The 26604-nt window shown below is 41.1% G+C and overlaps 2 protein-coding genes across 2 annotated transcripts; one reads left to right on the top strand and one right to left on the bottom strand.

The window, feature by feature from the left end:
* The first annotated feature begins 791 nt into the window (after positions 1 to 791).
* Positions 792 to 11720, top strand: LOC121981339 (protein CHUP1, chloroplastic-like). The gene is made up of 6 exons (XM_042533799.1): positions 792 to 2267; positions 2355 to 2486; positions 2577 to 2761; positions 2847 to 2958; positions 11175 to 11309; positions 11408 to 11720. The coding sequence occupies exons 1-6, from the start codon at positions 1020 to 1022 to the stop codon at positions 11561 to 11563; spliced, it is 1968 nt and encodes a 655-aa protein (XP_042389733.1). The 5' UTR covers positions 792 to 1019; the 3' UTR covers positions 11564 to 11720.
* Positions 11721 to 12312: 592 nt separating this feature from the next.
* On the bottom strand, positions 12313 to 19552 carry LOC121981340 (protein DJ-1 homolog B-like). Its single transcript, XM_042533800.1, has 8 exons — positions 19392 to 19552; positions 19116 to 19316; positions 18881 to 19030; positions 18465 to 18647; positions 15324 to 15404; positions 12987 to 13187; positions 12764 to 12904; positions 12313 to 12662 (listed from the first exon to the last, which is right to left on the bottom strand). Exons 1-8 carry the CDS (start codon positions 19533 to 19535, stop codon positions 12462 to 12464), a joined length of 1302 nt encoding a protein of 433 aa, XP_042389734.1. The 5' UTR covers positions 19536 to 19552; the 3' UTR covers positions 12313 to 12461.
* Between the last annotated feature and the right edge of the window lie 7052 nt (positions 19553 to 26604).

Below are 26604 nucleotides of genomic sequence, written 5' to 3'. Positions count from 1 at the left end.
TCTCGAGCACAACCCCCCACATGAGCATGACTCCTAATCTACAATCGGTCGGCCTAAGCCGGTCGAACTCTCTCTAGGACACAACATTGTAAGAGAATCGTAACAATCTATCAAGGAATATGTCATTATTCTGACATATATATACAACGAAATCTTCTTTCAACAATGAAAAAGTTACTGTATATCCTTCACTATCCGACATTCTTCTTTGTCGCCTCATTAGTTGTGGAGATTATAAGAAACCGTATAAAAAGAAGTTCCTCTCGTTGTTCGGGGAGGCTTAGGTACACGAAATCTCGTTACCATAGTTTATCAATTGTTACTATTATTCATCTTTTTTTTCATTTCGTTCCGCTACTATTTTGACTTGAATGTCGGAGGTCTTCCTTGACCCGATGACTGATACTTTCTTCACTCAATTCTTATCTTTGTTGTGCAGATTCGTTCGATATAACTTTACCCCAGCTCAAAACCTTCACACGAACAACATAAAAAACACTTCGATACTCTTCCATAGCCGATACATCATCTCTTCCAATTTTTATATATGAAGAATGTACAAATTTAATATACACTGATTATCTCTTCCTCCCTCAGTGCAATAAGTGGAAACTCAATTGCATCGTATAAAAATTTCAAACTGTTAGGATAAATCAGAAAAAAAAACTAAAAAAAAAAAACCCTGCCACTTGGCCCCGACAATTCTTCCTCAGCGCAATAAGTGTATGCACGAAGTTACGGATCTTAGTAACCCCAAGCATCAAGCAAAACAAGGGACGCGATGGATATGGTCACCTTCCAAATTCCCACGCTTTTATTTACTTCTCCTGCCCTTCTCCCCGTCGTCTCTATTCAAATTTAGGATCCAAATAAAGCAACCCACCCAACTCCGATAAGACTTTAAAGAACGCCGCACCAATCACTCATTCACTGCCACCGCTACTACCCCAACCCAAGCTATCAAACCAACGCAGGAACATACACAAAGACCGAGGGAGGGAGAGAGAGACAGAGAGAGAATGGTCGCCGGCAAGGTGAAGGCCGCCATGGGGTTCCAGCGTAGCCCTGCTGCGGCGCCCAAGGCTGAGAGCGCTCGCTGGACCTCCTCCGCCTCCGTTCCCCACAAGTCGTCTCCGGGCTCCGCCGGCCAGCGAGCGCCGCCCACTCCGCTTCCATCCTCCAACCCCAAGACCGCCGCCGCATTCGCCCGCTCCTTTGGGGTTTACTTCCCGCGGGCCTCCGCGCAGGTGCAGCCCCGCCCGCCCGACGTCGCCGAGTTGCTCCGCGTCGTGGAGGAGCTTCAGGAGACGGAGTCCAGGCTCCGCGCCCAGCTCATGGAGCAGAAGATCCTCCGCGAAACCGTCGCCGTCGTTCCGTCCCTCGAAAAGGAGATCGCACAGAAGGACGATGAGCTCGCTCGGGCCGGCGAACTGATACGGCGCCTGGAGGTTGAGAAGCGCGCGCTTCGCGACGAGGTCGAGGGTTTGAGCTCCATGATACGGAGCGGCGAAGAGGAGGGCCGACGGAGGGAGAAGATGATTGCAGACTTAGAGGCAACGTTGGAGGAGCTGAGGAAGAAGACGGTTTTAGAACACGGCATTCGCGAGTCACGGCCTGTGGTAGAAGGGGAGGAGGACGGGTGCTCCTCGGCCCAGCGGCTCCAAGGGCTCATCGACGCCTCGGTGAGGTCGAATCTACTCAAAAACCTTCGAAAGGGCCCAAAATCCGCCGACATTGCCGGTCACGATCAAGGCGCCCAAAAGTCTGCGAGCGGAGATGAAACGAAAGCCGAAGAGGTGCATCAAGAACAACGATGCTGTGAGAAAGAAGAGGTCTCCAACCTCCGACTTCCAAGAGTTCCGAAACCGCCCCCCACGCGCACCATCACCTGCAACTCCTCCATTTCATCACCGGCGCTGTCTTCGTGTTCTTCCTCCGAAACTACACAAATTATTTCGACGAGCAAAGCCCCCAAATTGGCGGCACTGCCGCCAATTCCACCCCCGACTCCACCGGCGGGGCCTAGTCCTCATACCGGAGTGAGACCGCCTCCCCCTCCGCCACCACCGCCGAAGAGGGGGTCCAGGTCGGCCGCGGCAAGCGTGAGGCGAGTGCCGGAGGTGGTGGAATTCTACCACTCCCTGATGCGGCGAGATTCCAAGAAGGAGTCCAGCGGTGGAGGCCAAGAAGTAGTCTCCATTGTTGCCGCCTCCAATCCACGCGACATGATCGGCGAGATCGAGAACCGCTCTTCCCACCTCCTCGCCGTAAGTCCCTTTCTCGTTCTCTTTCGACGTCTCCTCTGTTTGCATCTTCGTTCGATCAAAGTCGCAAATTTCCCCATAAATTTGCAGATAAAGACGGATGTGGAAACGCAGGGCGACTTCATCAAGCTGTTAATTAAGGAAGTAGAGCACGCGGTGTTCGCCAACATTGAAGACGTCGTCGCCTTCGTCAAATGGCTCGACGACGAGCTCTCTTTCTTGGTATTCTTCTTCTTCTACTACTTCTTCTTCTTCTTTATCGATCTCTATTACCTTATCAAATCAGTTTATCCTAACGCACGCTACCAACAGGTGGATGAGAGAGCAGTGCTGAAGCACTTCAACTGGCCGGAGCATAAGGTGGATGCCATGCGCGAGGCTGCGTTCGGCTACTGCGACCTCAAGAAGTTGGAGTCGGAAGCGTCGTCTTTCCAAGACGATCCTCGCCAGCTCTGCGCTCCCTCCTCTCTCAAGAAAATGAAGGCGCTGCTAGAGAAGTACGCATTGCTAACCCTCTCCCTCCTCCCCTCTTCCCCGTTAGGCACTGCTCAACCCGCAGTCGTCGTTCCATTGCATGCACAGGCTGGAGCAAGGCGTATACAACCTATCACGTCTCCAAGAGAATGCGACGCATCGGTACAAGCGATTCGGCGTTCCTTGCGAGTGGATGCAGGAGAACGGATGCGTTAGCCAGGTAATCCCATGTTCACTCCTTCGTTTTCTCCTGCCCTGCCCTGCCCTGCCCTGCCCTGTAATGTGATCAATCCATGGACAAAGAAAGGACGAAGGTGAGACGAGGTGTGGCCACCCGCTGGGCTTTGAAAGTGACAAGAGCACGAACTTGTGCCATTTTGCCAAGCAAGCCCAGCCTTCTCACACACGTGAGCATGCGCAGGGGCGCTCACGAGAATCCACTCGATTGGGTGGCTAACTCAGAATCCAATTCCTTGGCCACTCAACCTTGTTCCTTCTACCTGGACGTATTCAACTGCAAATTGTTCAATAGTACTATTAAACTTTCCCCTACGTGCTCACTCATTGCCCCTGCAAACTCCTGGGGTTTCAGAAAATATATACTAAAATCCACATTTTTCTGAACCACACATGCAGGTTTTGGAATTTTTCATTTAGCACACCTATCTTTTGTAACGTCAAAATCACGCAGCACATTCTCATTGTACTCATGTATCTTTTTCTCATTTAAAAATTTACTGTACTCGATTTATACTATCAAATTCAAATATGAGGGCATAGACATATTAAGGAAGCTTCCAAAAGTATTTGATGTTGATTTGAAGTGATTCCGAAACTGGTTGATGGACCTAAAAAATTCAAAAATTCATAAGTTTGATATTTTCGGAACCAAAGAGTCCTAGGAATCTATTGGTGGTGTTAGTTTGTGAGTATCATTGTCATAGACTTTATAATGAGTTTGTGACAAATTTTTATCAAAGTTTTTATAAGTTTAAAAATTTACTATTCTCAATTTAGAGTATAGTTTCATTAAAGAGACTTCCAAGAATATATTGATTTTGGTTTAAAGTGATTCGGAATTCTTTATGTTCATTGTCCATTTTTTTAATGGAAAAGGAGTATAATGGGAATGTGCCATATGATTTTGATATTATGAAAATTAGGTACGCAAAATGAAAAATCTCTAAACATGCATGTGTGGTTTAGTAAAATGTCTTACTATAATCATGCATTGTGAACAAAGGTAGAACTTACTAGCATCCCGAGGTTCTAGCGTTTACCATGTGATCGACATTAGAAGCTCATCTATTCTACCTCCTTAAAGAGTGCATTATTATTATCTGTAGCATTTATAGTACTGACAGCAAATATATTTTTTGTTTGTTTCTTGATTTTTATTGATCAGACAGTCAATAGGTTGAGGATGTTCTGTCATTGCCGTATATGGTTCTGATTTTGCCAGTCAAGCATAATTATATATCTAGCATGGATAACTGACCTAAGGCTGAATGCACTATAAATAAACCGTCCTAATTAGTACCTTTCTTGTACCTTTTTTTGTTAGTTAATTTAGTCACAATTAAACATATATAAGCCCAGAAATAAGAGTAATTGTTTTAATCTGCATTTTCTAGTGAACTTTTCCGATAAGCAAGTTAGCCATGATTCTTGAAGAAGCATACATCTGTTAAACAAATTCAACGAAAGAAGTTTATGTTGCTTTGAATCTGGCAGGTTTTTGTATTTTTGTAGACATTTACCCAGGTTACGAAAGAGTTTGATTTGGTACAGTGACTAATGTATTATATTTGGTTGCGCTAGATATAATTAGGGGTGAGCAATCGGTTAATAACCGAATTGGTTGAATAGTTTAAACCGAAATCGAATACCGATTTTTTTAATCTAACTGAACCAACCAAACTTTCATACAAAAAATCGAAAAAAATGAACCGATAAAACATTGATTAAATCAGTCAAAACCCGAAATAATCAAACTTTCGATTAAATCGGGACTCGGGAAAGGAGTCACTAATTAGGGAATTAGGGATTTTAAACTCTTGATTTCGGTTTAGGCATTACTGAATTCAGTTTAATTGATTTAACTGAATTCGAATTTTTAAAACGAGACTGATCCTGTCTGAAAATCGTGGAGATGGCAAGGTAGGGATGTAGCTACTGCGTTGACTGGATGTAGACTCCGCTTCGTTCTGCAACACAAGAAACGTCAATGCTGAGCCGGGAAGGGGTCTCAGTGTTGGTCCTTCGACGCTCAAGTCAGTCACCGGAAAGAGAAAAAAGACGGAGCAAAAAAGACAGAGCAACAGTAGACACATGCGTGAATAGTGAATAACGTGTACCTCCACCGGTGTATGGATCCCTTTTATATCGTGTCCTGCTGGGCGGCGTGCATGCTTCTCCGAGGCATGAGTACGTTCTCCAATTGATCGTGGTCACATTCTCTAATTTATCCTATGAAAGTACCTGTCAGGAAAGTGCACCATACCTTAATAGGGCATGCATATCCCTGACAAGACAGTAGAAGCTTCCGTCGTATGATCCGCTTGTTGACTATGCCGCGTGTTAGCGACACTATCTCCCAAAAGGATATTGAGAGATACGACAATAATCCCGCTGTTCAGCCAAGCGAGGTGATCGATCAGCTGGGACTCCTCCGATCGGTCGACTTCTGTTGTTCTTCCTTGTGGTGACTGGGTATAGTAGCTTGTTATCGCCCAACCGAACGCTCCGATCGTCCCAACAGTCCTCTGCTTCGTGACAAGCGCCTCATGATCTTGGATGTACGGACGTTCTGCTAGGACCAGCCCTTTGCCGGTCGGAAGCTTTACGCTCGATAGCTCACTGTCGTAGAGCTCCGCTCGCCCCCCTTTTGGTGAGCCCGTTGGTCCTTTGGCGTTGACCTCCTTGACTTTAACCTCCACGTCAGCTGTTATTTCCATCCTTTGACCCACAATTAATGGGTCCCTCTTTATCACCGCATCACAAGCCTTTCCCTCAAGTCTAGTCGAACGAGGTTGCAAGTCCAACTGACTGGACGAGTACTGCATCGCTATTCGGCGTCTCCTCACTTCGCTAGATTTTAAAAAACAGTCCTTCACCTCCTGTCGTTCAGCGTTCCTTTACTTTGTTAAATTTTGATAACACTCCTTCACGCCTCACCGTGGGGCTATGTACTACTAAGTGTTTTGTGAAATTTCTCTAAGTATAATTTACTACTTTCCTGATCATAAGTGTAACTAGTTTCTGAGACGTCCGAATGCTCATTCTAGCACAAGCCGGACGACTATATTGTAGCGAGGCGTCTCTGCTTTAGTTACTATTCGACCTGTTAACTTTACTTTCAGGCTTCATGGAAGCCGCTCGGCTTTATTCATAGCCGGCTTGGTTTTAGAGCCATCACTTGGCTGTTATTCGTCGTAGACTCTTGTTTATAGCTGCCGCTCGGCTGTTGATGAAGATTAGGTTTTATAGTCGCTGCTCGACTGTTGACGTAGACTAGGGTTTATAGCCACCGCTCGACTGTTGACGAAGACTAGGGTTTTATAGTCACTACTTGACTGTTGAAGGCGTAGACGAGGGTTTATAGTCACCGCTCAACTGTTAATGAAGACTAGGGTTTATAGTCGCCGCTCAACTGTTGACGAAGATAAGGATTTATAGTCGCCACTCGACTATTGACGAAGACTAGGATTTATAATCGCTGCTCGACTATTAACAAAGATAAGGGTTTATAGTCGTCGCTTGACTGTTGACGAAGATAAGAGTTTATAGTCGCCGCTTGACTTTTAACTTGGTCGATTGGGGCAAGAGTCTTGAAATCTTGTGAATTTTATTCATTGCTCACTTGCATTCACAGGACATATGCTTATACAATTTTATCCAAATTTAACTACACACCTCTCACCCGACCCTATAGGGTTGGAGATGGTTTGCGTTCCAAGGCTGCTCTAGCCCTCTCCCATCTTCATCTTACAGATAGTAGGATCCCGAGAGGAGCTTCTGAATGACGATGTAGGGTCCTCCCCATGGGACTTCTAGCTTGGTGATGTCGCTGCCCGACTTCACTTTTTTCCACACCAAGTTGTCGACCTGGAATGACCTGGGGATCACCCTCCGGTTGTAGTTCGGCCTCGTTCACTACTTGTACGCCATGAGCCGGTCGGCAGCCTCAACCCGTGCTGGGATGGAACTGAACCTCCTCCTTTTCCTAATAGACCAGGATAGGGGGTTCTTCCATGATGGTGTTCACTTTCAAGCGCGGGATCTTCCACGCGACCCTCGCTTCAAATTTGACTATCTTGACGTAACACCGCTGAGCGGCCCACTGGTCGCCCATGACTTCGCTCACCTCATTGTCCACCGGAAACTTGATTTTCTGGAAGAAGGTGGACACCACCGCTTGGAACTCATTGAGGGTCAGTCGGCCCAATACGACATTATAGGCGGACGACGTGTCCACCAATGAAGTTTGTGGTCCTTGTCCTTCTGAGCGGTTCTTCTCCGAGCATTATGGTCAGTCGAGCCTGGCCGATCGGCAATACTTCATTGCCTGTAAACCTGTAGAGCTGGGTCATCATGGGCTGCAGTTCGCTCCGGTTGATTTGCAACTGGTTGAATGCCGCTCGGATGATCAAGGTGTCGTCGTGAGGGATCTCCACTCCCTCCAAGTCTCGGGGGCCGAAGCTAATCTCAGGTCCCTAGGTCTTCTCCTTGCTGCATCTAACAGCATGTATCTCCAGTCGTCGGGCGTGCGACTTTCTCGCTCGGTTGGAATCACCACCGGTCGGCCCCCCGGCGATCATTCCAATTTCACCCCGAGCAGTGTTTCGGTTCTCCTCCTCCCGAGCCGAGGGCCTAGTCCGCTCAACAGAAGCTCGGACAGGACTTGTGTTATTTCTTCTCCGGGGGCTAACGATAGAGTTGTTCGTTCGCTTGTTTGTCTTTTTCTCTATGCTCGTCCGATCGGTGTCGATGTTGTCGCTCGAGAGTCAATGAGCGACGACGGCATCCTGGAGGAGCCGGTCAACTGCAAATCGGTGTCAAGTCATAGCAGTCGCTTGTGTTGTGTGTCGCCAACTGATGGAAGGAGTAAAACAATGACATCCATGACTTGCCTTTTGCAACTTTTGGGCGACCTGTTGCTACATGTTGCACAGCATGTGTTCTTGGTTACTGGTGTTGTTGTGTCCCTTCCGATTGGGGGCCTTTCAGTGGTTGATGGTTGGTGGTCGGCCGTCGTTCCGCGGGAGCAGCATGCTCGGCAGGTACTTCCTTCCTCTGTGCCGCCTGGCCTTCCTCTACATTTATGTATTCGGTGGCTCTCCGGAGTAGGTGGTTGAAGTCCTTTGGCAGTCTTCGGATGAGGGAGCGGAAGAATTCTCCTTCGATGAGTCCCTAAGTAAAGACGTTCACCAATATTTCAAAGGAGATCGATGGAATATCCATGGTCACCTGGTTGAAGCGCTTGATGTAGGCCTTCAATGCTTCATTGGGCCTTTGCTTCAAGGAAAACAGGTTAACGCTCGTCTTCTAGTAGCGGCAGCTGCTGGCGAAGTGGTGCAACGATGCCACTCGGAAGTCTCTGAAGTTATGAATTGATCTTTTTAGCAATCTCCTAAACCAGCCTTGCGCTAATCCAGAGAGTGTAGTGAGGAAGACTCGACACTTCAACCCGTCGGTTTACTGATGAAGTGTTACTGCGTTATCAAACTTGGCCAAGTGGTCGTCTGGATGGGTCGTTCCATTGTACTCCCCGATCGTCAGTGCGGTGTAGTGCCTTGGCAGAGGGTCATCTAAGATCCCCTGCGAGAACTGTTGAGTGATCCACTCAGGCGAATCATCATTCCTTGGTGCTTTCCCTTTCCGTGCATCCCAAACGGGCACGTCATCCGAGGAGGATCCTCATTCCCTATTTGCTCGGCCTAGTTCCTCTGACCGAATCTGGAACAATGCCCGATGGAAGGGGATCGACCCATTGGGCACATCTCCGTATGTGCCAGTCGGCTTCTTACTCTGTCCCTGAACGGGTACATGCTCTACTCGGTCTCCATATCCGGCTTGATGACCCGCTACTGAAGCCGCAGACTCTTGTACCTAGCGCTCGGCCAACGCCTGTTGTTGTTGCTCCATCATTTTTGTCGCTCGGGCTTGTATCAGCATATCCAGTTCCTCCTTTGTCAAAGTCATTGTGGTAGGTCGTCCAACGTCCACCATCTTCGTGTTTCAGATACAAGCTACGTTCCCACAAACGACGTCAATATGATCCTGCCCGAAAATCATGGAGATGGCAAGTTGGGGATGTGGCTGCTGCGTTGACTGAATGTAGACTCCGCTCCGCTCTACAATATAAGAAACGTCAGTGTCGAGCCAGGAAGGGGTCCCCGGCGTTGGCCCTCCGACGCTCAAGTCAGTCACCGGAAAGAGAAAAAAGATGGAGCAACAGTAGACACAGGCGTGAATAGTGAATAACGTGTACCTCCGTCGATGTATGACCCCCCTTTATATAGTGCCTTGATAGGCGACGCGCATGCTTCTCGAGGTGTGGGCACGTTCTCCAATTTGTCTTATGAAAGGACCTGTCAGGAAAGTACCTCTGACATCATATCTTAATAGGACATGTATATCCTTGACAAGACAGTAGAAGCTTCCATTGTACAATCCGCCTGTTGACCATGCTGCGTGTTAGCCGCATTATCTCCCAAAAGGATATTGAGAGATACGACAATGATCTTGTTGGTCAGCCAAGTGGGGTAATCGATCGGCTGGAACTCCTCCAATCGGTCGGCCTCTGCTGTTTTTTCCTTGTGATGACTGAGTATAGTAACTTGTTATCGCCCGACCGAACTAACGCTCCGATCGTCCCAACGGTCCTCTACTTCGTGACAAGCACCTCATGATCTTAGATGTATGGATGTGCTGCTAGGATCAGCCTTTTGCCGGTCGGAAGCTTTACGGCTGATCGACCACTACTGTAGAGCTCCGCTCCCCCCTCTTTGGTGAGTCCGTTGGTCCTTTGGTGTTGAGCTCCTTGACTTTGATCTCCACGTTAGCTGCTATCTCTATCTTTTGACCCACACTTAGTGGTCCCTTTTTATCACCGCATCAGAGACCAAACTGATTTGATCGAAATAACCGATATTTTTTTCAAAAAAAAACTGAATTTTCGAATTAACTAAATCAAACTTTTAACTTCGGTCGGTCGATTAATTTAGTTTAACCAACCTTTTTCTCACCCCTAGATATGCTTCAATTAGTAAAATCATATTTCTGTTTCTAGTGAAATAAACTAGCTATATATGATAATCAACTAGCTATAAATCAACAACTTTAACAGGTTGGACCATGGGCCTGACTCACCTAGTTCTATGGGTTTATCCACCTACTTGGACTATCTACATGTTAAGTTTCCTACACCTTCATGCTTGATATATACACATAGATCAACAATCCCTAACTTAAACTTTGCTCGAATATCAAAACCACGTGTCAATCACATTCTTAGGGCATGATTGTAACAATTGAATGCACTTTCATTTATACCACAATTGAGTAAATATATCGGATCTAATTTGCTTATGATGGATTGACCTAGATATATCCATTAATAAGTTGTTACAGATAGTTATTTCATGTGGGTAATATAAATACATTAACTATCAAAATGAAACAACACATGCATATACAATTATCCATCTCCTTCCCACTTAAGTTATGACCTAAAAGGGTTTTCCCATTTTGGCGATACAAGCCAATCCAAGCTTCTACATGTTAAGTGGAAAAACCCTTTTAGGTCATAACTTAAGTGGGAAGGAGATGGATAATTGTACCATGTTCTTCTAGCGAAATCGATGAGTTTAATCTCTTCCGGCATTGGTATCAATTTTCTTAGTCAACATGGTACTTATTTCTCTGTAAAAAATTGATACTTATTCCTAGTCTCCTATAGCTTCTACATGTTACTCAAGACATCTTCTGGACTTTGGAATGCTTCATTGGTGAGAATTCACAATCTTAATTATTATCATTTACAACAATGTTCAAAAATCATCTTAAAAAATCTAAAATAAGATTTATTTAGCTCTTGGACAGTAGCTAAGTCTATTGGATGCAATGTTGCTCAACTCAGCAATCAACCATACCATATCAAAGCTAATATTGTGTCTAATAATCCTGGATAGTCTCCAATTTTGTCTAAGATTATAGTTTTTTTTTTCCTCCAAATATCAAGTATCTTGTTGTCAGGGTGTAGTTTAAGTTATTTATTTCCGATTGATACATTTATATAGGCTACAAAAAGAAATGCTGTAAAGTGAAAAATACTATGGTGTCAAGCATGCGTTGATTGATATTTACTTACTAGGTGTCAATCTTCACATTAGTATCCTTACTCCATCGACTGGTTCTTTTCCAAATAAACAGATAAAGCTAGCTTCGGTGAAGTTAGCAATGAAATACATGAAGAGGGTCTCCACTGAGCTGCAGGTTATTGCTGGCAGCCTCGAAGAAGAAGAGCTCATGCTGCAAGGTGTTAGATTTGCTTTCAGAGTACACCAGGTAAATGTGGAACAATACAACTCTTTATTTCTCATATAAGCCGGGGTTAACAAATATGAACTTGAAATCGAACGACTTGGCTTTCGATTCATATCCAGTTTGCAGGAGGCTTTGACGCTGAAACAATGAGAGCCTTCCAAGAGCTCAAGGACAAAGCTCGGGTTCTACTTTTGCAGAGCCAAAGCCAGAACCAGCAGAAGCTTTACGCAGGCTTACAAATTGGCAAGTTCGCAGCCAAGCAACCAATTCTGTAAAGTTGGCTATAGTCACTTGATTGACAAACAATCCAGGGGCGAAGGTTCAATTAATTCAAACAAAGTGATACTCCATGCATTCAATTTTATCCACTTTCTCGCATGTGACATGCAGTTTCTTCGTTTAATCTAAATTCTTCTCCAAACTTTTCAATTATGCTTAAGAATTTTTGTTTTAGAATCATATTAGGAGTCAATGCCAATTATTGGGTTTGTAATATTTCTCCATGACCTGTTAGGAAAATAATAGTCCTACTCTCCAGAAAGGGCAAAACAGCAAACCGCAAGAAGGCAAGACTAAATTGCAGACTTTTTTGTTTTGTTTTTTTAAATCTAGGTGTAACTGAGTGTCATCAACATCAATAATTTGGAAACGTCTCCTGTAAATAAACGCAAATCTTAGGGAAATAATGATTAAAAGCGCATATGGAGAGGTCTGCTAACCTTTGGATTATGTTTTTGGTCCAAATTCTGAATCAATTTATAGTTTTTGAGTAGACCAAATATTTCTCCAATTTCCAATTACCCAAGTTGGTCCAGAAGTAAACTGGACCCGGTGATCCAACATCACCATTTAAATCAGAGAAATAAAGGCAGTGGCCAAATGTCAGTTGTAGATAACTGATTCAGCGAGGCAGCAAATAATGCGCATAAGATGTTTTTGAACGATCATATCACAGCTTTCGTGCAATATCTTAACCTAGTCACTAACTGAAAGTGACTTGGATCCAATTCCATAGCACGCATAATGAAGAAGGTTAGGTTTCCTCTGAAAATGCTTCAAACAACTGAAACTTACAAGCCTCAAAGTGTCCAAGCATTATTCGTAAGAGAGCTCACATAGGCTCATTCAGGTGTTCGCAAAAAACACATTTAAAATACTTAGTGGGCTCTGTAATCATATGAAAACTAGAGTTTTTGCAAGATCAAGCGCATTTTGGCGACCAAAAAACTTTTCGACTATGGCCAATGCAAACTCCATGGATGTCCCTGGTCCTCTGCTCGTGATCAAGTTGCCATCTACCAAAACTCGATTCTCAGAGTAGCTTTGATCTGTAAGTTTGTGGCACAGAGCTGGATATGCTGTAGCCTTCTTGCCCTAGAGATAATATGTATGTGTTTAATGATTTAACGATACAATTTTTTTTAAAAAAAAATTGCTAAGGCATTCCATCTCATAATTGTTTCTATATCACTTACTTTAAGAAGGCCATGAGCCTCCAAGACGATTGCTGGGGAAGCACATATCGCCCCATAAAGTTTACCAGACTCCGCCTGTTTTCTGAGTAAATCAATCAACTTTTCTGAGTTGGAAAATGCTTGAGCCCCAGGAAGGCCACCCTGCAAGAAGTAGCAAAATAACTGGGCCGAGACATTTGAAAGAGAACCCTTTTTTAGGCTAAAATTGCAGGCAGCTACTCACAGGTAGCAAAATCAGATCATATTGCAGCTTAACAGCCTCATCCAAGAGCATATCGGCTGGCAGCTTCACTTTTCTAGATGCCACAATTTCTAACTTATCTTCAACTGATGCCACTACAACATTGGCCTTTGCCCTGCGCAAAATGTCTATTATCATAGTTGCCTCCATTTCCTCCGTGCCATTTGCAATTGGAACGAGAATCTTCACAGGACAAAAGATTAAATTTTATAAGCTTCATATAGCTACAAATAAAAATGAATAGCATCCATCATTTTTTGTTCGATATCCCATAGATAGCCATAATCACAAAGCTAGGAAAACATTTGAGGAGTTTAAGTATGCAAGTGGAAAAAAACCTTGTTCAGCTACGGAGAGAACCTACTGTTTCTATTTTTCTGATTATTCAGATTTCAACATTTTTAATAATAATTTGTTTTATTTTTGGGAAAGATAAAGTAGTTTTCATGTGAAAATAAATTTTATTGTAAAGTGTGGTCTACCAGTGGATGACAAATGTTCTCTATTTTTATTTTAAAATTTCAAATTCTATTAGAAAACTGAAAAAATCCCATAAACCAAACAGACGTGCAGCTTTTCTTTCAGCAAATCCTGCAAGTGATGAATTAACAAGACATTCCAAGTTTGGACGACAAAGGTAGATCATGTATCTCTATAGCCAAACTTGTGGAATAATCACATACACCATGCTATTTACAAGTGTTAAACGCTATAGAAGGTAATTACATGAATATATAATTTATTAATATTCTTAATTACTTTGGATTCTTTTATCTCATGTATTACACATTGAAACATTGCCATATGTTTACATGGTAATCTATGAACTGAGTGTGCTGTTGAATGTGATTTATTTTCTATGTCAGTTTTATTAATTATAGGTATTTTAAAAATATTTTTAATCCACACCACGTATTCCATTGCACATCAGGCCTTGAACAAAATCCATGTTGATTTATTGCTTGTCTGACAATGTACCCCCTACCTAAATGACCATACTCAGGTTTGGCTGCCTACCACAGCAGCACTTTATTAATCTGTGTACAATTCCGCCTCATCGCCAGAGGCATTTCAATTTGCCTCTCCCAAGTTTTGCCTTCTTACTGACAAACTTGTATTTGATTATTTTGATTATGCCGAGCAGTTGTCTGTGACTATGTCAATATATATCACTATCAAACTGGATTACTAATTTTTTTTCTGAACCAATAAATTGAAGACCTTACCTAGCCCTCTACTCCTTGTACACTTGGAAAGAAACCAGCAAAGAGAAAATTTAGGGAAGAAACATTGAAGACATTTCAAAAATCTTGTTTCCCTGGAGAGAAATTGGAGGATAGAAACTGGAAAGATTGAACACTCAACTTCCTCCCCAAAACTAGGAAGACAGTAATTTTCTTCTCCTCCTTCAAGGAATTTACCTATCCTCAACTTCCACTTCCTCATTGAACTCACCAGTCATGGCAACTTCTTCTCGCTCCCATATGCTTCTCCTTGGGACCATCAAGCGGAATGTTGACATGCACAGTGTGACTGGTGCTGCTCAAGCTGGAGTAGCTCACCAGCCACATTGATCAGTGAGTTAATTGAAGCTTCATGGCAATGAAGAGGGAGAAGAGAATTGGGAAAGTGGTAAAATAGTCTTCTGATAACTTTCAACTTTCTTTCCTCCTTGTTCTCCATCTTCCCAGTAAATAAGATTTTAAAACTCCTTCCATCTCCATTCTCCATCTTCTCGCATTATCTATCTGTTCCCAACTTTCTTTCTTAACTAATAAACAGGTTCTTAGCACTAAACCAGATAGTCTACTTATTACATTCACCCCACTTTAGTCCTCATTCCTCATTATACACTGCCATCATTAATTGTATCCCCTCTCTTGCTAATACATCATGATATCCATATATCTGCCTCTTTGAATGCAAGGTCAGAGCGATACTGTGAAATTTCAGCATGTATTCTTGAAGATGAAAATCATAGTTTAAGCAATGTGCATCTATAATATAGATGAATAGCAACTGCACTTATGAAAGTTTAAGCTAGATTGAGAAAAATGTCAGGAGAATATGTCATTTATCCACGCTGATGCACGGCAGTGGGTGCCACAAACTTGTCATCAACATCGAAAACCATAATGCAACCATAAAGGAAAGAAAATGTTGAGCGAATGGCGATAACTAAAAACAAAATTGTGTAATCTGGAAGGTAGATTGAAGAAAAGAATCAAAATGAAACTAGCAAAAATGGGTTATATGCCAAAACATTAATCAGAAACATACTAGAGAAAGCCAAGAGACATATTAAGTATCAAACCTTACCTGAAGTGAAGAGTCAAATTTCCATGGTATAGGGTTTATCTCAGTGAATGAAAATTCAACTCCATGCTGATCACGCAATACCTACATAAAACATATGGATTTAACAAACCAGCAAACTTGACTAGTGCATTTAAAGCATTGCACGAGGTGGCTTAGTGTCATATATATCTTACAGTAGCAACTTGTCAAACACATCTCACATGGTAATAAAGATCAATAACTACTATCATGCACATAAAACACATATACAGACAACATAAACACATCACTCTATTTGCAAGAATATATGTTTTGATTTCATGTAGTACTTTCATTTGCTGATTTAGGTCTTTCATTGTGAACAAGATACTATTGTGAGTTCGTCAACACTAGAAAATGGATCAAATGACCAAATCACCCTTTATAACCATAAGGTAAATTCTAGCATAAAAAGCAATTTAGAATCATCACTAACAATTCACCAACTAGAAGACTAAATACATTTCTTATGCCCCCCAACCAACGATATAACCCACAAGGAATTCTCTCATCATCAACAATCAACGATAATAGCCACTTAATCTTTTTCCATTGTCAATTCCTTTTGATCGCCAGTTACCACATCAGATGCCCTCTTGAAAGTGTAGATCATTATACCTCTAATCATGTTCTTCTTCATGAGTATTTTCTTTCAAATAATTACCAAAAAAATAATGTAAAATCACATATAACTCAGCTCTAGCATGTCAATATAAAGTCCTGCCAATAAAATTTACATATTTCCATATAATACATAAGACAATCTAAGCCATACCCAATAAGAAAAGATAGTGCCAGAGAGTATGAAACTATGCTTTTACACAGTTACACAATTATAAAACTAACTAAAAATCTTCCTAGAGTCTAGTGAACAAGACAATAAACACAACTATTATCCAGATCTCAACTTGATGCAAATTGATCCGGACTCCAAGGATGGGACATGTATGACTGCAAACAACAAATGTTAATTCAAACTTCACTTTTACTAAGCTTGGAGCTAGAAATAAATGTCAAGCTTGAGCCCGAGTATTAAGCTCAACTATAAAGTTTGCGCTCAGCTCTGTTCATGTTAAATTCCTTCACTTATGTTGCTAAAATGAGGTCGAAATTAAACTTAAAAGACTACAAAAATTAAAATCTGCTTAAGTTGACAACAAATTGAAGTTCATGCTCAAATCAAGCTCATGTTGGTGCAATCATATTTCAAGTAGTCGAGTCTGACAAAGTTATTTTTATGTGGTTGCCAGATATGTTTGTCAAGTGTTCAGGTGCATGATGTTTAACAACTAACTACAAGTACAGTGGACTAGAGGTCGTCAACCAGAAACTTAGGAGGTTGATAACTAAGAAGGTGTTGAGTTGGAAGAATAGAGGATCAAGTGGTCAAGATTGACCAAAATCTTGATAGCCAAGAGGTTGAGGTCGACTAGAGCTTGGCAAAATGAGAGAAAGTTAGGTCAAGATTGACCATAAGCTTGACACATCGCTTGGGAACAGGAGGACCAAATGGTCAAGGTTTGACCAGGAGCTTGGCAAGTTGCTCAGAAGTAGAACATATTGTGACTCAATAGAGGTTGAGTTGTGCTAAGGAGATCAAGTGAGATGCTAGTTTGATGGCTCAAAGGCTTAAAACAAGGTAAACTCGAAGGCAAGGTGGAAGATGACAATAGAGGGCTTGGTGCATTTCAGAGAGGCCGAAGGTTTAGTGTGATGAACTCAAGGGAAAGAAGCGCCAATGACATTAAAGACTTGAAGAAATGTGAGCTTAAGAGATTATGAAAGAATACAATCTTGAATTTCTTTTCGGGTAGAGTCTACCTAGAGGTTTGTATCAATAAGGAATAGGTGTTCAAGATTACAATTGACATTTCTATTTGATCTCGAATTAAGTCAAGATCCTCAAGCAAATTCAATCGATTAAAGACATCCTCAATTGAGTCAACTTAAGTGTTGAGTCGACTCAGGAGTCAACTGTAAGCATTCTTCTTGTTAACAAAAAATTTCTATTTCAATTTAAGTCAATTGAAGTCAAGTTGGAAGTTGTTAGGTCAACTAGGTATGTTAAGTGCTGGAAACAGAATGCTCTCATTGGATTTGACTCGACTGAAGAGGTCTTGATAGTAGTTGGATGGATAATTTTGCTATTGTACACGATCAAGTCAACTAGAATTGGTTAAGTTGGCTGAATTAGAAATGAGTTGAATGAACTAAGTGTGAGTTGACTAGAGAAAGTAACCATCAACAAATAAGCTTGTGATCTTCTAAAGGATATTTTTAGAAGATTTATTTTAGTGGGATTTCAAAGAGTGGCTCACCTAATAAGTCATTAAGCTGAAGAGCAGGACCAAGCAGTCCAAGCCATGCTAAACCTTCTTATTAGTGAACACTCTTATTAGTGTTGATATTAATTTTTCTGTGTGTTTCCATCAGACTAAGATTGTGTTAAGCATTGTACAAGTAAGAGCAAAAGTAAAAAATCTTTGATTTTCAAGTTTGTGTCACTCAACCCCTCTAGTCATACCATTCAATCCAACAACTTAAATTCAATACATAGGTTCATGGACTGCCGAAATGACTATAAATGATCATCATACATGTCAATAATGTCTCAACATGAACTAATATGTGAGCTTGCAAGCCACCCTACATACAAGTTTACAACTGTGGCGGTATTCATGCGCTTATAGAAAAGAAAGTTCAATGAAGCAAGATTGTTCAGAAGCTACAAATAAATTTATTGAAAGGAATGCCCATGAACTAATAAATGAGCTTATCCAAATGTTTGTTTACAAGCAGATTAGCATGTTGACAAGTTTATTTACAAGCAATGAGCTTGTTCACAAGTTTATTTACAAGCAATGAGCTTGTTCACAAGCTTAAACAAGGAGTCATGTATTATTACTGAGTTAAGTGAATCAAGCTTTCATTAGGTTTTCAACTCCAAGGCGCTTGTTATCACTTGACTCATTCACAGTCCTACAAACGAAGAATTTAATATGGATCTCAAATTCAGTTTGCATCTGAAAAAGGCTAACTTGGGTGGTTTAATCATAGATTTAGAACATTTCAACTCACCAAAATAATCTTGAAAAAGAAAAAGAAATAAAGAAAATTGCTTACCATGGGTCCTGCAACTTCATCTGCCTTTTCTTTTCCATAAAGTTTTTCAACCAAAGCAACAGAGTATTCCAAAGCTGTACCTGGTCCACGGCTAGTAACAACTTGTCCATCTATTTGGACTCTAGACTCCACCAGGATTGCATCTGAGGGCAGTTTTTCAATGAATGATGGATAACAAGTTGCCTGCTAAGGCAGGAGGTAAATTTAAGTTCTTTATAAACCTATCATCGAACAAAAGAAGTAATCTTTCCCTGAAGACTCACTAGTTCATAAATAATCAAGTTTTTAGTTAAAACTAAAATTAAACATATTTATAGAACAAAAAAAGAAAATAAAATTTACAATTTTAGTCCATAAGTAACAGAAGAGCACAATTGACAGAATTCAAAAATTCAAGTATTACCGGCAAATCTCACCTTCAGTCCCTTGAGCAAACCCCAGGATCCAAGCGCAACAGCTGGTGCTGCACAGATCGCCGCATACAACCCACCTCCCTCAGCCTGTTTCTTCACAATACTCTCCAACTCTCCGCAGTCCCGTAGAGTTTCTGAGCCCGGCAACCCTCCCTACACAAGCAAACAACTGATATCAGACCAAAGGACATGTAAGCGAACAATCTCAACATTAGCTACTTAAAACTCGAGAGCCCACCGGAAGTGAGATGAGATCGAAGGTGGTGGAGGCCACGTCAGAGATGAGGGCGTCGGCGACGAGCTTGACCCCCCAGCAGGCATCAACGCGGATGTCCTTCTCGGCGGAGGCAACAGTAACGTCAGCTCCGGCGCGACGGAGAACGTCGATAGTGATCACAGCCTCAATCGGCTCCGTGCCATGGGCGATGGGGACCAGGACCTAATCCAATCCGAGATATAACCACAAAGATCGCTAAGAGGAAGAAATCGACAAACAAGACGCACTACACCGTACCTTTTTGGGAGGAAGAGGCGACGCCATCGTAGAAGATGAGAAGGAGCGCAGCGCGCTGCCAAGGGCGGTGGTCGTGGATTTGGATCGGCTGCGTGGGAGGGTTTTGTAGACGAAGGGGAGAGGAAGGAGGTGACGCGTGGCCATTCGCCTTAGCAGCTCTGGGTTGGGTGAAAAGATCGAGATGCATTCGGTTAATGGATTTGCAACCGGCACGTGTCGCTATCGATTTGAAGTCCTTTTTAATATTTTTTTTTTCACTTGAGACTTATAAAAGAAAAGAGAAAAAACTTATCAGACGGGTCGGCCGCATCGGACGGACCGAATTGGAAAATTTCCAATCCAATAAAATCTGAAGTGCGGATTAAGCGTATTAGTCATCAAAAATTTAAAATGTAAAAAAAATTATAATTTATTGAATTTGATTAATTATATACATATTTGTTAAAACAATTGATAAACAAATTCACAATTATAAAAATACATATATCATAATCTAATTTTGAAAACGGTTTAATTCTGTGGATTGATAAAATTTAATCGAATGTATTTAAATTGTTTATCCCACAGATCCAATCATTATTATATTTTTGTGTGTCAAAACATTGATGAAAAAACTAAGTGACACGTGGATGTTCTAGGTGAAACGGAAAATTATATAATTTAATCCAATTCATTTGAATTGTTTCACGGAGGGAGTTAATCCACGGGTCCAATCGTGATTAAAAAAGTAAGTGACAAGTGGACGTTGGTAGATGAAACGGAAAACTATATAATATATAAAAGTGGAAAATAAGAAAGACATAACTGAGAATATAAATCTATCATATTCAGAAAAGTGTCTAAAATGTCAAAAAAAAAATCATCAAAAGACGTGACAAATTATGTCACATTAACGAGTCCCCGGGATTCGTAACCCACTCCTCTCCATAAGTATTTATTTTAATACATTTTAAAATCAATTCTAAATAGATATAAAATAATTTATTAAATACTTGACTTTTTCGATGCAAATGATTATTATATTAAAATAAAATATTTCTAATCATTTATCTATTTATATTTCAACACATGAGATCAATAGAAACTGAATTACTTAGGATGAAAGGTATCATATTTTATTCTAAATCGTAACTCACTCCTCGATAATATTATCAAACTGGATGACTCATGACAGAACAGATTAGTCCATCATCCTAACGGACTCAAAAATCCTTAATCCATCCCACGATGAGTTACAGGATAAACAGACTCATCCACGATCTCATAAAAAAAAAAATTAAAAATATATATAGGAAAGATTTAAAAGTTTAAATTTGAGTTGGGGGTTAGACAGAAAGTCTATGAGTATATTAAGTTTTCCATTTTAATTTTAAATTTTAAGATTTTTTTTCTCTTAATCTACTTGCCAACCCGAGTCCACCAATGGTTGACCACCTAGATTCACTATCTGTGTGGATCAATCCACTTGAATCTATTTTTAAATAAATTAATAAAATTTTAATTCAATCTATTTAAATTATTTAATAAAATAGACCAATCTAACGGACCAACTACAATCAACAACTCCACTCCTCGGTACATTAATTATCTAATAGTACGAAGGTTATATATATATATATATATATATATATATATATATATATATATATATATATATATATATATATAACTTTCCTTGGCCGATTCATTACCTAAACAAAAATTGTTAGTGGAGTAAACGAGATAAAGTATCAGCTAAAGAATTATTAATTCCTTTTATATGTTCCCAGTGAATACGTAAACCTTTATTAATAATAGTATCTGTGAATTTTAGTCATCTCTTAGTACTTAATCCTTTTCTTAATCCTTTAGTTTGTTGACTATACTTGACTATAGCTTCGCAGTCGGTTCGAATGGTAATTTCTTGCTTATTACAAATGAATAATCGGAAGGCTTCTAGACAATAAATAACTGCTAATATTTCAAAATCTAACGAGGTAAGATGTCCTTTTTCTTGAAATTTTCCAGAGGCATATCTGCATAAGGTTTCTGTAGTTTTAGGGTCATACTTGGATGTTTTTCTAAATAAAATTTCTCCCCATCCTGTTTCACATCCATCTGTTTCGATGACTAAGTAGTCAGCATCAAGTGGTAGTGTTAACATGGGAATTGTTTTTACTAATTCTTTAATCTGTTTTACAAGTGCTATATCTTGTTGATTAAAGTGATTTTGTCCTGTTAAGGAGGTTTTTGTTAGGTCCAAAAGTAGCTAGAGGGGGGGTGAATAGCTCGTCGCTTTCTCTCGGTGCTCGGCGTTGCTTGGCGTTGCTTGTTTCTTCAAGAATATGCAGCGGAAAATACAGAAACAAATGCAACAACGCTAACACGGTTGGTTTACTTGGTATCCACCTCACAAGAGGTGACTAGTCCAAGGATCCACACCACGCACGCACCCTCCACTATGAAAACACTCATTTTCGGTAACTACCGAGGGCGGAGAAGCCCTACAAGACTCTCAGTACAAGAAGAAAGGAAAGGGAAACAAAATACAAGCGCAAAGCTTACAATGAGTACAGAAAACCCTAACCCTAGCTTCTCTTCTTGCCTTTGATCCGCCTCTTGACTTGGAAAGCTTCCAAGATCCTTCAAGAACTGGCGACCTGATCTTTGAGAGCGTTGAGGAGAGAGAGCTGGAGTGAATCGGAGAAGTTCTTGCCGCAGCCATCGAACGCCGCGGCTTAAACGACGCTGACGGTCGGATCCGATCGATTCGAATGTTCCCATCGATCGGGGAGGCTTTGGATCGATCCAGGATCGATCCAGAGCGCCATCGATCTGAAGCGCTGGATCGATCCACGGATCGATCCGGCGCTTATCGCGGCGACGGCGTCCCAATCGATCCACCGATCGATTGGGACATCTGAATCGATCCACGGATCGTCGATCAGTTGCTCGATTGGAATGGCCGGATCGATCCACCGATCGATCCGAGCTGGATCGATCCACGGATCGATCCGACTTGGTTTTGTCCAAAACCAAGTCCCAAATATCCCAAACCAACATCCGGTCAACCTTGACTGTTGGTATGTCATACCTAGCATCTAGTCACTCCCTTGACCGCTAGGACTCCCTTAACAAGTGTCGGTCAATCCTTTGACCCACTTGGACTTTCTCGTGCCAAGTATCCGGTCGAACTCTGACCTACTTGGACTTTTCTTTCATGCCAGTATCCAATCAATCCTTTGACCTACTTGGACTTCCAACACCGGATGTCCGATCATCCTTGATCCATCCGGATTTTCCTGCCCGGCTTCACTCACGGGACTTTCACCTAGCTTCACTCACTAGGGTTTTCCATCCGCCTAGCTTCACTCACTAGGACTTTCACCGGCTTCACTCACCGGGGTTTTCCATCCGCCTAGCTTCACTCACTAGGACTTTCACCTGCTTCACTCACCGGGATTTCTCGCCTTTCAACTCCTAGGGATTTCGGACCGTTCAGTGTTCCATCAGCCATGATCCACTAGGATTTGTCGTTTTATGCCAACTCTCTGTTGGACTTTTGACTGCCGGTGACCTACTTAAACTTCCTCTCTTGCCTAACATCCGTTGGACTTCCTATCAAGTATCCAATCAACCTTGACCTACTTGACTCCTTACTTATATTGTCAAACATCTAAACCCAAACCAAGACTCAACTTGGTCACCTTGATCAACCTTGACTGAGGATTGCACCAACAATCTCCCCCTTTTTGATGTTTGACAATACCACAATAATACTTACAATCCCATATGTAAGTTAGGCTAATCCCATAGCCTCCTTCTTCATGCCACTAGGTAATGAAAGCATAAATTAAGCTCTTCATTCTCCCCCTAAGAGGGCAAACTCCCTCTAGGTAATGAAAGCCTAACTTACTCCCTTTCATGAGTCCTTTCATTCTCCCCCTATGACCTTCCCATAGGTAATGAAGGACTAAGCTTAACCATACATTCTCCCCCTATTGGCACACATCAATCCATCGTTGGACACACATCAACCTATGCTCCAATTTTGGGCACACTTCAACAAATCCATTTGTTGAAGACTCTCCCCCTGAAGAGTTGCTCATCGTTGTTCACAACATCACTCGTTGTGATCAACACGATAATGAAGGTCTCATACCCTTCATTTATCCTTAACTTCTCCTCAATGTAGACAACTACCCAACCTTGAGCATTATCTACTACTTGAGTGTCCACTTGAAATAATGAGGATATCCACTCCCATTTCTCTATTTCAAGTTTAAATGCTCAACCTTGAGCAGTTTACAACGAAGGTTAACCACCTTCCAAGGTTCATGAAAATAATTTTCCTGTCTTTAAAGAGTCCCTCCCCTAAAGACATGGTGGTTACTTCGTCATTGCACCAACAATGACTTGGAATCCTAAAACATTAGGAAACCCAAATTTGGAAGTTTTGAGGTTCAAATATTCAAAATTTGAAACAACCTCAACCTAAACTTCTACTTAGTCTTAGTTAACCAATCCATCCTTGTTTTCAACATGAAAACACCCTTTGTATGTATACAAATGTATTTAAGGGTTTGAAATGGTTACCTATCAAAGAGGTTCAAAGATGCTGAAATCGGGCCCGGCCAAAATCAGCAACTTGGATCGATTGAGTTGGGTTCCAATCGATTGAACCTTTGAATCGATCACGATCACGATAGCTCTCCCAATCGATCGGTGATCGATCCAGAGGGCTTATCGATTGCAACCGTTGAATCGATCCATGGATCGATTCATGGAACTCAATCGATCCATGGATCGATCAGACTCGATAGTTGCTGAAATTCCATTTCGGTTGACTTCGAAACCCTAGAAAATTCTACAAAAATCCAAAAATTATGAAATTTCGTGTAGACATTATTTAGGGCATACTTAATCATGGAAAAATAGTTTTCTATGAAAATACATCATATTTTCAAAGATTGACACAAACTTGAAAACTTGCAAAAATTTTAGTGTTTTTCTTCAAGTTTGTGTCTAACTATTCAATGGTGATTACTATCAAAAGATAGCCTTCACCAAGGTTTTCCAAAAACATTTTAAAAACATTTTCAAAACCAATATCCCATCATGTTCCTTGGGCATAATGCACATGACTTGTACATTAGCTTTCCCAATGATGGGAAAACACATAACTATGTGTTTTGATGAATTTAAAACTCAAAGAAATGCACTAAATCAACATCTTGAGCTTTGTTCATCATCCTAACATCTCACTTGTATCTAATGTGCACTGAAACACATACAAGTCATCTTATAGGTCTTTGTGAGATGTAAGATTTTGGTTTTGCCCTATTCTAGGGATCATGCATATCTATCTAGGCATTTTGAGAGGTAGACATCCACAAAGGATGTTACTTGTTGATTTACTTGTTAAACAAATGTCACTTGTTTATTCCACTTGTTGTAAACAAATGCCACTTGTTTAACTAATGCCATATGTCCTTATTTTTTAAGGAAATAAACATAATGCATGATAATGTTATGGCATACATCAAAATAAAATAGCTTTCAAAAGAAAGATTTCTATAACTACATGATGTATGAATGTCATGACATGGTATTTTTGGATTTTTCATAATAAAACATGAATGCAAAAATAGACATGATGTCATGGCATATGATGGGCAAACAATCATGGCAAGATTTAGCATAAATAAAATATACCTAGATTAACTATCTAATTATCCTTAAAGTCTTAGCTAAACTTACACCTTAAACCTAGATTGCCCTAAAGTGCTACAAGAGAATGCCAAAGCCTAAATTTGGCATTTCTAATTTCCTTGATTTAATGTATGCCAATTGAAAATAAATATGTCCTCAAATGTTGGCATATTCCATTTTTCCACAAGAGTAGCACTTTTAAATTAAGGCTTAGTTTGCCTTTAATTTCCTAAGAACAAACCAAAATCCCAACTTGGTAGTTCTTGTGTTTTCTCAAATTTGTGCCACTTTAAAATAAAATCAATACTTCTCCATTAGGCACATTTTACTCTTTCAAGGAGTAATCAATAATTCCATTTCATTTTCAAAGGTTAACAAAAACCCTGAAAATGCTCCTTGAGTGTCAATTTACTCAAAGTTGGGTTAACTACCCTTCTAATCGGAGTTGACACTCTCTAACCCATCTATGGGGTAGAGAAGATGCTCCTAGGAACCCAACACCTATTGGTGCTCCTTGGATGCTCTAGGTACTCACTAGGGATAACTTCCCTAGATACCTTCCTAGTGACCTTGTTGGGCTTCTTAGAAGCCTTGGTCACGTTTTCTAGGTCAACTCTAGGGATAACCTCCCTTGTGACCTTGTTTGTGACTTTCTTAGACTTCTTAGAAGTCTTAGTCACATTTATTGCAAAAATACTCTTAGGGATGACTTCCCTAGTATTCTTGGCTTGACCACTAGACCTAGGGTTTGTTCCATAACTATATGGAACTCTATGGTAAGAGGGCACATCCTTCTTAGCCTTTGGTTTATATCCCAAACCTCTATGGCCATTAGATGACCTTTGTGCTCCTAGACCTAGGTTATGCTCATTTTGCCCTAATAGGATATTTTCCATCCTTTTTAGGGTCTTTTCAATTTTATCAAGTCTTGACCTCAAGACTTGATTTTCCATCACTAAGTCCTTAGTTTTTGGTTTTCCATTAAGTTCATGAGCATTTTTGTTTCTAGGCTTGTATCTTACATCCTTAGAGTTATCGCCTAGGTTTTTACCTACATTCCTAGCCTTAGGGATAGTAGTTTTGGCATGTAGGGCCACATGCTTTTCCTTAAAGCCCTCATGCTTCCTATTCTTATGGTAAATCGCATTAAGATGATAAAAATTTGACCTAGCATGCTTTTTACCATTTTGCAAGGGAATAGGCTCAATGAATGTTACCTTCTTCTTTACCTTGGAGGCTCCCCCTTGACTAGTGCCTCCTTGAGCCTTGACCATCTTCTTCCCCTTGGGGCATTGACTTCGGTAATGCCCTTTTTGTTGACACAAGAAGCACACAATGTGCTCCTTGCTCTTCTTTGTTCCGGGGGTGGTCTCCTTGAGCTTCTCCTTTCCCTTTTGTGCCATTTGGCCCTTCTTCTTGGCCAAGTTGGGACACTTGCTCTTATAGTGCCCATATTCCCTACACTCAAAACATATTATATGATTTTTATTATTAATTGAAATATTTATACCTTTGCTTGCAG

This window comes from Zingiber officinale, chromosome 5A (genome assembly GCF_018446385.1).
Source record: "Zingiber officinale cultivar Zhangliang chromosome 5A, Zo_v1.1, whole genome shotgun sequence".
NCBI lineage: Eukaryota > Viridiplantae > Streptophyta > Magnoliopsida > Zingiberales > Zingiberaceae > Zingiber > Zingiber officinale.
This window is presented reverse-complemented; position numbering and strand designations above follow the sequence as displayed.

Bases quoted from the DNA above. Each gene is read 5' to 3' on its own strand.
- LOC121981339 (XM_042533799.1), top strand. From the start codon at position 1,020: ATGGTCGCCGGCAAGGTGAAGGCCGCCATGGGGTTCCAGCGTAGCCCT. The intron at 2,268-2,354 runs GTAAGTCCCTTT...ATAAATTTGCAG, and splicing joins GCTCTTCCCACCTCCTCGCC to ATAAAGACGGATGTGGAAAC. The intron at 2,762-2,846 runs GTACGCATTGCT...TTGCATGCACAG, and splicing joins ATGAAGGCGCTGCTAGAGAA to GCTGGAGCAAGGCGTATACA.
- LOC121981340 (XM_042533800.1), bottom strand. From the start codon at position 19,535: ATGGCCACGCGTCACCTCCTTCCTCTCCCCTTCGTCTACAAAACCCTC. The intron at 19,317-19,391 runs GTACGGTGTAGT...GGATTGGATTAG, and splicing joins CGCCTCTTCCTCCCAAAAAG to GTCCTGGTCCCCATCGCCCA. The intron at 19,031-19,115 runs GTGGGCTCTCGA...TTGCTTGTGTAG, and splicing joins TCGATCTCATCTCACTTCCG to GGAGGGTTGCCGGGCTCAGA.